The 13,125-nt window shown below is 36.2% G+C and overlaps 1 protein-coding gene across 1 annotated transcript in view; it reads left to right on the top strand.

Moving 5' to 3' along the window:
- The window catches only part of AP3B1 (adaptor related protein complex 3 beta 1 subunit), a 245,200-nt gene that overhangs the window by 132,129 nt on the left and 99,946 nt on the right, over nucleotides 1-13,125 (top strand). Inside the window, exons 17-19 of the mRNA XM_008049368.2 lie at nucleotides 1,049-1,157; nucleotides 5,222-5,393; nucleotides 9,427-9,571. Of these exons, the coding sequence (XP_008047559.1) occupies nucleotides 1,049-1,157; nucleotides 5,222-5,393; nucleotides 9,427-9,571 (426 nt within the window). The remainder of the gene's footprint in view (nucleotides 1-1,048; nucleotides 1,158-5,221; nucleotides 5,394-9,426; nucleotides 9,572-13,125) is intronic.

The raw sequence follows: 13,125 nt of genomic DNA, 5'->3' as shown, positions 1-13,125 counted from the left end.
TTAATATTAAAGTCATTAAAAGACTAATAGATATAAGTAATACCTACTGTGCCAGTAACACTTAGGGAGTATATCAGTGTATAAAATATTTTAAAATCTCTTCACTCCAGAAACTGAATTCTACTAGGAATATACCAACAATTTAAAAAGCAAATAAATTATATAGTATGTTAGTAAGTAATACATGCTGTGATTTAAAAAAGAGAGAATGGTGTTGGGAGTGGGAAAAGCTGGGGGCAAGGCCTAGGGCATTTGGAGGACCAGTAGGGAACAGAACAGGCAAGAGGGTAAGCAGCAGAGGGAAGTCAGAGGAAAGGGGCAGGGGTAGCTGTGGAGCGATGGTTGTGGAGGGCTGTGCAGTCTGTAGTAAGGGCTTCAGCTTTTGTCTGAGTGAAATGGGGAACTATTGCAGGGTTTCAGACCAAAGAGGTGCTTGATCTGACTTGGGTGTTAATAGAATCATTCTAGGTACTGCATAGTGCCAACTGGGGTTGGGACGTTGAGGGGGAAGTAGAAGCACTGTAAGTCCAGAAGAAGATGACTCAGAAGAAGATGACTCATGGTACTGAAGGATTTCTTGGTAGCTTAGATGTTTAGGATGTGAGAGAAAGAGATAAATCATGGATTACCCAGGATTGTTGAGGTTGTCCATACTAAACATACACTTTTCTTTCTTTTCCCTCTTCACCTCAGTGTCAGGCTTTATTAACTCACATTCTTATTGCTGTTATTGTGTCTACTTCTAATGACCCTCACCTATTCTAGGGTATATTTCTTTAGTTTAAATCTTCTGTGAACTAACGATCACAAAAGTTTAAAAAGTAAGTAAAATAAGATTGTTGGTTTAATATAATGGGCTGTGAGTGAGAGTTTATGTTCTTATATTTAGGAGAAAAGTGAATCAACCTGAATGCCAGGACTTCTAATGGCATCTGTGTTGAGACCTTAACTTTTCTTTTGAGTTCACCATTATATTTTTAATGATTAAGTTTCCAAGAAGTCGGAATCTCTTAATGAGAATTCATTTACATTTACTTTGTTTAATTAGGCAAAAGAATGGACCCCAGTAGGAAAAGCAAAGAAAGAAAATTCTGCTAAGAAATTTTATTCTGAATCTGAGGAAGAGGAGGACTCTTCCAATAGCAGCAGTGACAGTGGTGAGTTTTATAATTTATTGGAATATATTTTCACTTAGTAGATAAATACTATACCTCTAAAACAAGACCTACTACATAATACTCAGCAAGTGGTTATAAGTTAAAATTATACTATTAAAATAGCTTTTTTCATTTATATATCGCTGTTCAATTTTCAAAGTAATTTCTAATTACTAAATTCCCATTTTATTTGACAATGCCTCTTGGACACATAGCTAATAAATGGCAGAGCTAAAACGGGAACTCATGCTTTTCTGAATTCTAACCTATACTGCCTGTTACAGCAGTTAGCACATTGGAAAACATGATTTTACACTTGATAAACTTTTAATGGGCTCCTTAAAAGTAACTTTCTTTTATAATGATGTAAAGTTTATTTTAAACCTGGAAGAGTCTTTTTCTCTTCCATTTTATACTCATCTATTTCTGTGTGAACGTGTAAGAGAATAAAGCTAAAATTATTACATCTCTGTGTGCTAAAAAAAAAAAAATTGAGCTAAAGATTGAGGCTAAACGTATGCCATAAAAAGAATACTAAATAGGAAGGACTTAGAAGTTGTGGGTTTAGCTGTGCAAATTGAATAAAGCACCTACCTTTCTCTTATATCTGATAAGTAAAGGGGTAGAGTTAGATGTTTATTTTAAAACCCTTTCATTACTAAAATTCTGTGAATGATTTGCATAGTGAAAATATATTGGAGTCATTTTTCTAATGCTTTTATTAACAGTTAACCTAATAGGCAGATCTGACATCGAGCTTTCTTTAAAATCTTTATTCCTTGGAGAACCAGGGCCCCTCACTGTTACTTGGTTTTTCACTAACCTACTCTACGGTAACTTTCTCCGCCCCCCCTCCCGTTTTCCTTATAAAAATCTTTGTGTTCAGTGTCTGATAAATTAATCTGTGATATATTACTTTCTGAAGTAATGAACTGAAAGTAGAGAAAATATCTAAACCCAGGAAGTTAATGTTAAAAAATATGGAATTTGGGGAATAATGTAGAACTGCAAGGAAGATCTGTTCACATAATTAAGCATGTACCTCTTCATTTTGTACTATATAAATATTTGTCTCCATTATGTTTATTCACAAGCTCATACCTGTTCATGGGCTAACCATTTAAAATACATATTCGAAATTTTTAGTTAATATTGTGGTGTTTAATGGATTTATCTAATCACATATAATAGTGAGTCATGTGGCACGAGTTCCACAGTAGGTACCAGAGGGAGAAAGAAAGGACATTTCTTATTAAAAGCTATTGGATTTTGTCAAAGAAATAGAAATCAAAACTACAATGAGAATACTATCTCACATCAGTAGGGATGGCTATCATTAAAAGGTCAAAAAACAACAGGTGTTGGTGAGACTGTGGAGAAAGGGAACACTTCTGCACTGCTGATGGGAATGTAAGCTAGTTTTAGCTTTTGTGGAAAGCAGTGTGGTGTTTTCTCAACTAAAGATTGAGCTGCCATTTGATCCAGCAATCCCACTTCTGGGAATGTACCCAGAGGAACATAAGTTGTGTTACCAAAAAGACACCTGCACACATGTATTCATTGCAGCACTATTCACAATAGCAAAAACATGGAACTAACCCACATGCCCATTGAAAGTGGACTGGATAAAGAAAATATGGTACATATACACGATGGAATATTATGCAGCCATAAGGAACAAAATCATGTCCTTTGCAACAACATGGTTGCAGCTAGAGACCATCATTCTAAGTGAACTATCACAGAAACAGAAAACTTAATACTGCATGTTCTCACTCTTATGCAGACCCAAGACCTTGGACACAAGCACAAAGGTGGGAACAACTGAAACAGAGCACTGCTAATGGTGGGTGGTGAGGGAGGGAGGATAGGGGTGCACAACTACCTATTGGGTACATGTCCATCACAAGGGGGAGAGAGAGCTCATTAGAAGCCCAAACCTCACCTGCACATAGTTTGCTTACATAGCAAATTGTCATATGTACACCACCACTCTAGAAACTAAAATGTAAAAAAAAATAAATTTAAAAAGTACCCAAAAAAGGAGCTATGAGATTTTATTTACCAGTGAGCAGGTCTTTTTGAGAAAAAACAAATTTCCTTGAGGATTTTACTGACTTGTAAGTTTAAGCAATGGTACCTGAAGTGAGCTAGACTCAGATTCATATTCACTTCCAGGCGATATATAACATGAGAGAGAAACTTAGATACTATAATTGCTTTTCATTGTTTATGGTATAAACTGGTTATCTGACATATGTAGGTGTTTTTAGCTTTGAGTTCAAAAGAGTTTAAAAAGTTTTTACTTAGTTTTGTTTTGCTTTTGTAAGCCTTGGATAAAATATATTTTTCTCTTTGTAAAAAATGACTGTAGGCCAAGTGCAATGACTCACAACTGTAATCCCAGTACTTTGGGAGGCCGAGATGGGAGGATTACTTGAACCCAAGAGTTTGAGACTTGCCTAGTCAACTTAACAAGATCTCATGTCTACAAATAAAATTTGAAATAATTAGCCACGTGTGATGGTGTGTGCCTGTAGTCCCAGCTACTTGGGAGGTGGAGGTAGGAGGATTGCCTGCGCCCAGGGGTTGGAGACTGTGGTGAGCCATGATCGTGCCACTGCCCTCCAGCCTGGATGTCAGAGTGAGTCTCAAAAAAAAAAAAAAAAAAAAAACCAGAAAAGTGATAACTGTGATGAATGCCTTACCTTTTGGCCGTCGCTGTTGTGCTTGCCTTTACATGTTTCAAATACTTAGTCTTCACAGCAGCTCTGTAAAGTAACTCGTATTATCCCAATTTGCTAAAAAGGAACCTAAGACCCAGAGAGGCTGAATAACTTGCTCAGCCTTACAACTGGTAAATGGCAAACCCAGGAATTAAACCTGGACACTCCAGCCTGAGAACCTATGCTTGTACCTCTTGCATGCAATCCTAAAAGAATACAGGCAATCCTAGCTTTTCGCTGGGATGGATCTTCATGAAGCAGATATTATTTACCTATTAGAATAATGTTTTAGTTAAAGGTTATGTTTCTGCCCAAGTATACTTCATTTTGTAGATCACAGGCAGGACAACAGTTTGTCTTTTTATCTAGGGCACAACTTGGTACCTGTCATCATTTTAATTGGTAAAAATTGTTCTTCATTTTAAAAATGCACATAACTACATTCTGTGCATCATATATATTACAATTTATACATAAAACATTTAAAGGTTAACTCATCAGTGTAACTTTATCACCTCCTAGAACTATGGAAAACTCCCGTACTAGATAAAATAAGTAATAATTGTAGTAATTTTGTTTATTGTTGTTGAATGTAGAAGTTATTGAAGGTGATATGAATGACCCATTTTTCTCTCAACATTTGTTCCTAAAAAGATTCAACTGTTTGCCTTCTAAATGAAATTTCCCATGACAAGTAGAAGAATTCAAAATCCCTTTGTAGCCTTGCATCGTTTTTATGTTATACCTTTAAAGAAAGATTTGGCCAGGCTCAATGGCTCATGCCTGTAATCCTAGCATTTTGGGAGGCCAAGACAGGAGGACACTTGAGCCCAGGAGTTCGAGAACAGCGAGACTTCATCTCTAAATTTAAAAACGAGCCAGGAGCACATCTGTAGTTCCAGCTGCTCAGTATGCTGAGGCAGGAGGATCACCTGAATCCAGGAGGTCGAGGTTACAGTGGGTGGTGATCATGCCCCTGCACTCCAGCCTTAGTGACAAAGTGAAACCCCAACTTAAAAAAAAAATTTTTGCTACAGCTGGATTCTTATGGGTTTGAAAACTGGGTTAACTTCAAATTTGGTTCACTTGGTTCATCTTTGCTTTGTTTCTTCCTACTCATTGTCTCTCTCTGCCTGTCTGAGTTCTTCCAAGCTCACTGTGATGAAGGAACCTTTGGGTCTGAATGAATGAAGTATGGAAATAAAACGCTGTATAAGGGATGACCACTCACTAAAATTCAATCTCAGGCTTCATTTGTGAGGAATATTGACAGGTACAGGTGTCCTTATGTATAATTAAACATCTATAAATCAAAGAACATCTGATTCTGCTTTTCAGAGAGTGAATCTAGAAGTGAAAGTGGAGAACAAGGCGAAAGTGGGGAGGAAGGAGATAGCAGTGAGGACAGCAGTGAGGACTCCTCCAGCGAGCCAGAGAGCCAGAGCGCAAGTGAGTCAGGAGCAGAGGATAAAAGAGCAGCCAAGAGGAACTCAAAAACCGCAAGAAAAAGGTAAGTTATTTTGTCAGAATTTCCTTCCAAAAATATTCTGTGGGATTTTCCCCCAGGCAAGTATCTCCCATTAGTTCATAGAATGAGAGAATAAGTGTGTGTATTTTTTCCCAAACAGATATTAAATCTTTTAAAATTAAAGCACTAGTAGCTCACACTCTTTTCCTACTTACAATACTTAGTTTTCATTTTGAACTTGGGCAAATCTTGGGGTTACATTTTGAAAATTGGTATAACCTTGGAAGGCTGAGTTAACTGATCAAGCAGTAGGTGTGAAACACTTAATTACCTTTTGTGACAATTTTGCTGAGGGCTAAAATTATATCCTTCACTTTGCCATTATGTAACTAAGACAATTGATTTTTCTAAATAATGTTATATTAAAAAGATTATGATCCAAAAATTAGAGTCAAGGACTGTGAAGGAAGATGGTCATAAGATATTTAAGCGTTAGCACTTTTTAAGACCTCCCATTATCAACGGCATTATCATGTATTAAAGTGTCATTAAAATTTTGAGTAGTTGGGGCTAATTTCTTGGATTGTGCGACTCTGTTTACCCCACACTGTCAGTGAGTGGCTTCTGCCGCTATGCAGCCTTCCCAGGGCTGCTGCCCCTCATTGATGAGCTTGCAGCTTGGCGCAGTCGTGGCTGACAGCACTGATTGGGCGCAGTACGCTCTCTGCTCCTTTTATTACAGACAGTAATTAAAGCAGCTCGCCCTGCCACTTCCATAACAAACACAGCATAATGCCCTAATTATGACTTTATTAATTTAAGTCAGGATTTAATGATTTTAAAAGTGATTTATATTGTTTTTCCTGTTCAGAACAAATGAAATCTGTAGGTTAAATTAATACAGGCTTTTCATCATTGCAAAGGTAAAAACCTAGTTACCAGTAAATTCTTTTCATTAGATTAACATCTGAAACGCTAAGCAGGAAGGTAAATAATAATTACCATCAAAATTGAGTGATGCATAATAAAGTAACACTTTTGCCTTTAAAATCCTATCTTAAGAGCTAGAAGTTAAATGTATTTAGAATCATTCACTTGTTGCAGGTAGGAGCTACTTGCTGTATATTAGCCCATTTTTAGGGAAATTCTGTCTTTTGGGCTTAATGTAAGCATCTATGATGATATAATTTATAAAATGTATCTTGCTTCTAGAAAGAGGAAGTTTTGTTTAGTGCATGAAATATCTTTTCAGGTAGCAAAAGTCAGTATGCTAGAAATTCAGCATTATGTATTAAGTGTTCCATTATTCTCTTCTTCAGAAATGGACTTCTCTCTTTACCCATGTTTGAATTTAATGGAATTGTTTATTATACCAAAGAGAACCACAGATACATATTAAACCATATTTTTTTAAGTACGTATTTTAATTGACAAATTGGGGATAATAAATTGCCATTCTCTGCTGGACCAAAAAACCCCATATTTTTCAGTCTTCAAATATAATTACATGTGCTCTGAGATGCTACCATGGCTCCATTTTTAATAAACAGCAATCATATTTCCTCCACAAAAATCAATTCTAGGAAATATCGATTCTTCTTTTGCTTCACTGCTCTCCCTCCTGCTGTTTTTCTGCCTGTCTCTTAGAATTTTTTTTTAACTTTGCCAGTATGATAATTTTTTAAAGCTCTTAATAAACTTTAAGCATCTTCAGAACCACCATTTAGTGATCATAAATATTTATGACTAAATTTGAATTTTATACTCCAAAGTATTTTCATTTGAAAGGAGTTAGTATGTATAGTGGGGAAAATATGAACTTTGGAGTGAGACAGACTTGAGTTCCAATTCCAGTTCTGCCCTTCTGTTATGTGTCCTTGAATAAGTTATTTAACCTTATATTACTTTCACTATTGTAAATGGGACAATAATGTACCCAGGAAAAGTACAACTAAGTTAGATAATGGTATGATTTGTATGAAATGCCTACCTTGCTTGACCCAAGATAGATTTTTAGAAAATGTACACACTCACACTGTAGAAACAGAGCTAGACCTTCCATTTTAAGGAAAATATAAAACACCACAGCCATTTCTCATCCCCTAAGAGAAACTTGTTTGGCCATCTCACATGTTAGGTTATTCCTTCTCCTTGGAGAAATGCCTTCCTACCCATCTGCCTGCCTTATTTATTTCTCAACTTATCTGTCTCTTTCTCCAGGAAACATTGCCAATCCTGGTTAATTTTGTTTAAGTGTTTCTCCATATGTTCTCGTGACACACTATACTTTATTACTTATTACTTATCATACTCTATTGTCACTGTCACCTTACTTCTCTGCATCTTCCAATGAACTGTATACTTCATAAGGTAGACAAACAGAGGTCACCTGAATCTTACTAACTATTGTTATCCTTAGCACCTAACATTAGCTCCAACATGTATTCAGTGGTCAGTAAATATTTGAATGTAAGTAAACAAATGAATGGAGTTAACCACTTAGGTGTGATCATTTGGTATTTTAAAAATTTGTATTTGTGGGAGGCTGAGGTGGGAGGATCGTACCAGATGAAGTTAAAGACCAGCCTGGGCAACAAAGTAAGACCCTGTCTCTACAAAAAATTTTTAAAAGTCTGGGCACAGTGGCTCATGCCTATAATCCCAGCACTTTGGGAGACCAAGATGAGAGGATTGCCTGAACCCACAGGTTCAAGACCAGCCTGGGCAACTTGATGAGACTTCATCTCTACAGTAAAAATCAAAAAATTAGCTGGACATGGTAGCGCATGCCTGTAGTTCTGCCTACTTGGAAGTCTGAGATGGAAGGACTGCCTGAGTCCAGCAAGTTGAGGTTGCAGTGGCCATCAGCATGCCACTGCACTCCAGAATGAGACTCCAACTCAGAAAAAAAAGCAAAAACAAAACACTTAAAAAAAAAATTAGTTGGGAGCCATTGTTCACAATAGTGAGAACATGGAACCAACCATGCTGCCCATCAAAAGAGGACTGAATTTTAAAAATATGGTACATATATACGATGGAATATTATGCAGCCATAAAGAAGAGCAAAATCATGAACTTCACAGCAATCTGGATGGAATTAGAGTTTATAATACTGAATGATCTCTCACAGAAACAAAGAGCTGAGTACCGCATGTTCTCACTCATAAGTGAACCTTGAACAACTACCATATTACTGTAGGAAAGAGGTTGAAAGAAGTGAGAAACTGCGGGGAGGGGAATGAGGGGTGGGGAGCTGGGACTGACAGTAGTCAATATCCGCCTGGGGAAGGGGGGGGCATACCTCATCAGTAAGGGTACCTGCACAATGAACATTTGTATGCCTAACCCTGAATTGTAGCCCACAATTTCAAAATAAATATTAAAAGAAAAAATAAATAAATAAAAATCAGCTGGGAGTGTGTACTTGTGATTCCAGCTACTCAGGAGGCTGACGTAGGAGGATCCCAGGAGTTTGAGTTTACAGTGAACTATGATCATGCCACTGTGCTCCAGCCTGGGGGACAGAGCAAGATTCTATCTCAAAAAAAAAAAAAAAATGATTAGCTTACATTTTAGTAAGGCAGTGCATTAGAAGAATTCTCCTTGAACTGGTTAACATTTTCTCATAGACTGTGTTTAAGGTCACATTTGGGAACTTAGGTAAATAATTTTCTTGGACAGAAAAATATGTAAAATACAAATCTACTTTAGCAAAAGTAGACATATAAAGATTTAGCTGTATTAATAAATAGTATTTTGAGACTGCATTTAAAAATGTGTCTAAGTATCAAGTTGTTACTGATAGCACTTAATTCTTGGTAAATCAAACATTCAATATTATTTTCTTTGTTGATTATATTATTTAGTGTTATTTTATGACTTTTTGCATTTTGCGGTGTGTGTGACATATAATTGAGTTTGAATGGATTCTGATTTATTTGGCTAAAGGTAACACTACTTTTATTATCTCATTAATATATTCTGAAATCAAAAGCCATTTTATTGTCTTTTATATAAACTACTTGCATAAAGGATGAAAAGTTGATATTTCAAAATTTATTATTATGTATAGTGATTCTGAAGATGAGAAGGAAAATGAAAAATCTAAAACTGCAGATTCTTCCAATGCTGAATCCAGTTCAATAGAAGAAAGTTCTTCAGATTCTGAATCAGAATCAGAGTCTAACAGTGAATCTGAATCCAGAAGAGTCACTAAGGTGAGAAATTATACATTTGTTACAACTGAAAATAAATATTCTTTTAGCAACTAAAACAAAGAACACCATCTTCATCTACATCTGTGATTTTAGGCTTTTTTTGAGTTGGAGTCTCACTCTGTCACCCAGCCTGGAGTGCAGTGGCCGCTCCTGGCCACCGCAGCCTCGACCTGCTGGGCTCCGGCGATCCTTCTGTCTCAGCCTTCCAGGTAGCTGGAACTACAGGCACGCGCTACCATGCGTGGCTCATTTTAATTTATTGTAGAGATGAGGTGTCGCCAAGTTGCCCAGGTGAGTCTCGAACCCGTGGACTCAGGTAATCCACTCACCTCAACGTCCCAAAACGCTGGGATTACAGGCTGAACCACCAAACCCGGATGATTTTAGTTTTTCTAATAATCCTTTCTCTTATAACCCAACTCTGCAGAAAAGCTAGAAACTTTTTTTAACCTAATCCCTTGCCACTGAAATCAGAGAACTCAGTGTTATGCGAGTGGCCTTTTTTGTTCTGGCTAGGTTGTAACAAAGTAGGTTCTTGGTAAAGGAGAAGTGAAAGGAAGTCACAAAAATAGTGTAAAGGAATGTAAGCATACATGCACCGTTGAAAATTAAGACTATTAGCTTTTTAAAAATACTGGGTATTTTGGATAACAGGATGTTTTTAAAGCTTTAATTAAAGGGTATAAGTTCTATAACTAGTTAATAAAAATTTGCAGTTAGCCATTTATTTAAAAAACAAATGCAAAAATCACTTAATACTTTTTTACGTAACATTTGCAACACTGAATTTTGTCAGATTATCAGGAAAAAATGGAAGTATAAATTGCAAAAAATGTAGTTATTAATTTAAAATTCAGACCTAATATTAATTACTTATCTGGCCTTTAGTTATCATGCCCTTCTTACAAATAGACCAGGTCAAAGCTAGGCTTTAAGTGCAGTAGTTTTATATATAAACTGTATTGTTTTATTTGTTGAAAATATAGTTAACGTCACTAAGGGTACCTGATCCTAAATCCGGGGAAGCAAGGACCAGTTGGAGACCCAAACTTCACCTGCACATAAACTACTTATGTACCTAATCCTGACTAGTACCCACATCTTTATAATAAAAGAAAAAGAAAGAAAGAAAATATAGTCAAACCCTGCCTTTCATTAAATTCAGTTTCTTCCTAACCCAACATTTTAATATTTATTTATTAGTTCTGTTAACTTGAATTTCTTCATTTTGCCACCTGAGTAGCCAAGGATGAAGATAAATTTATTGAAGTAAACAACTACCCCCTGGTGTCCAGAGATTTATTGTTTAAAGAAAGCATATTTTAGAAATATGCTAATATTTGTCTTACTTTATTTCAAATATTTTCTTGTATATAGAAAAAACTATATTAAACTTGAATTTGTATTTAAAACTTGGGTCTATAGCACAAAATCTAAGATTTTTGTTTTTCAAAAATTCACATTACATCTTAGAGATTTTATTGTTTATAAATCCAGTCACATATGAAAATGTATCACATAGTGAGGTTGGTATACTCTCATTTCCTACTTACATCAAATTACAAAAAATCTTAAAGTGTTGTTTAAAATAAAGAGCTTTAGAAGTTAACCATAAGTTCAACCCAGAATAAGAAATCAGCGTTTTATATTTTAAGGGATGAAACAAGAAACCAGCCCATGTCAAGGAGGTGAAAAAAAGGAGGTTATTCTTAAGAAGTTTTTTTGACAGTTGAAAAATTACAGACTTAAGTGTCTCTGTAGCATTAGAAGCACAGCTTTAGGATCCCATTAAACAACCACTGTGCCAGCCTAGGCGGAGTGGCTCAGCCTGTAATCCCGCGCCTTTGGGAGGCTTAGGTGAGTGGATTGCCTAAACCCACGGGTTCAAGACCCGCCTGGGCAGGCGAGACCTCATCTCTACAATAAATCAAAAAATCAGCCGGGCGTGGTAGCGCATGCCTATAATTCCGGCTACTTGGAAGGCTGAGGCGGAAGGATCACTGGAGCCCAACAGGTCAAGGCTGCAGTGGCTGGGAGCGGCCACTGCACTCCAGTCTGGGTGACAGAGTGAGACTCCAACTCAAAAAAAAACCAAAACAGTAATTAGTTGGGCACAGTGGTACACACCTACAGTCCCAGCTACTCGGGAGGCTCACAGTGAACTGTAGGTCATTGTTTCATTTTGTTTCTTCTTTGTCAAAGACTTTTAGTGATCAGATTAAATATCCTGATAATTAAAAATATTTTACTACAGAACATCCGTGAAAACAAGTCAAACTATTGTAGTAACCTAAGCAAGAATCTTGAGAAATTCAGATTTCACACTCATTATTGATAGTTTTATGTCTATGGGTTTTCCTTAGATGACTTATTTTCTCTATATTAGAATGCCTTTTCCTGTCTATAATAGGCAGATAGGGGTGTGTGTGTGTGTGTGTGTGTGTGTGTGTGTGTGTGTGTGTGTTTTTACTTTAATTTTGCAATTAAAATAAATATTCTATACCTTGGAGCTGCCATAACTACTTATTTATTTCTATTTCTTTCTGAATGATTTGGAGTATACCATACAACTACAAGTATACAGTTTTCTAATAACAGGCAACTCTGTAGTTATGGAAAAGTTTTCCTTGTGTCAAGTGTTGTGGCTTCTGCTCTAAATTATGAGTAATGAAGGCAGATGGTAGGTGCTTTACTTTAATTTAGCATGACAATATGTTAGTGCTAAAAATTCATATGCCTTAAATCTGCAACCTAACTAAACCTATACTTTTACTCTTTCTCTTCCTTTTTTTTTTTTAATCTGGACAATATGTTTTGGGGGCATGACATGAAAATGAGACCTTGAATGTATGACTTTCAAGACAGTTGATATAGGAGGTTCCTTGAATATATGGTTTTCAAAACAGTTAATCTTTAGGTAGTCCTATGAGATAAGTATAATGTTTTACTTGTTGGGAGATAGTACCTTTATGCTTCAGTTTCCTCATCTATAAATAGAAGTAGCTAATACTTTCTTTACTTCTTCATATGTTGTGAAAAATCAAATGTGAAAGATCAACATAAAGTGCTTTATAACTATAAAACTGCAGTTATAAACATTTTAAATGTAAACATTAACTCCATGAAAGATCAACAGTATTGAAATTACAGAACAGCAAATGCAGAAAGGAACCCATTATTTTTTGTAGCTTTTAGTATCCTGCATTTTTTCTTACTCTTTTTACATTAGTTAACTTGTAAATCAGCTTTCAGTCATGACCCCTTACCTACAGCCTGTGAGCTTAGCCACTTTCTTCAGAAGACAATGTCAGGTACTGTCTCCTATCTCTCTTATCTAAGTCAAAATCTCCATTCACTGTTTTTCTTTGAATGTAGCTCTGAGTAAGTGATCCCCACTCACTTAGTCATGAATAAGTCCTATGTACTTTTATCCTTGTTTTGTTAGTAATCATCTGCCTCCTTTGCACCTTTAATCTCTCTTTCTACTAATTGTCTTCTGCCAACCAAAGCACTCAAGTCATTCCCAGCATTTAAAGAGAGGGAACAGGGGATGG

The sequence above is a fragment of the Carlito syrichta genome, unplaced genomic scaffold, assembly GCF_000164805.1.
Source record: "Carlito syrichta isolate Samal-C Ts95f unplaced genomic scaffold, Tarsius_syrichta-2.0.1 Scaffold133743, whole genome shotgun sequence".
Classification (NCBI taxonomy): Eukaryota; Metazoa; Chordata; class Mammalia; order Primates; family Tarsiidae; genus Carlito; species Carlito syrichta.
Note: the sequence above shows the minus strand (reverse complement) of the source record. Positions and strands in the feature narration are given on the sequence as shown.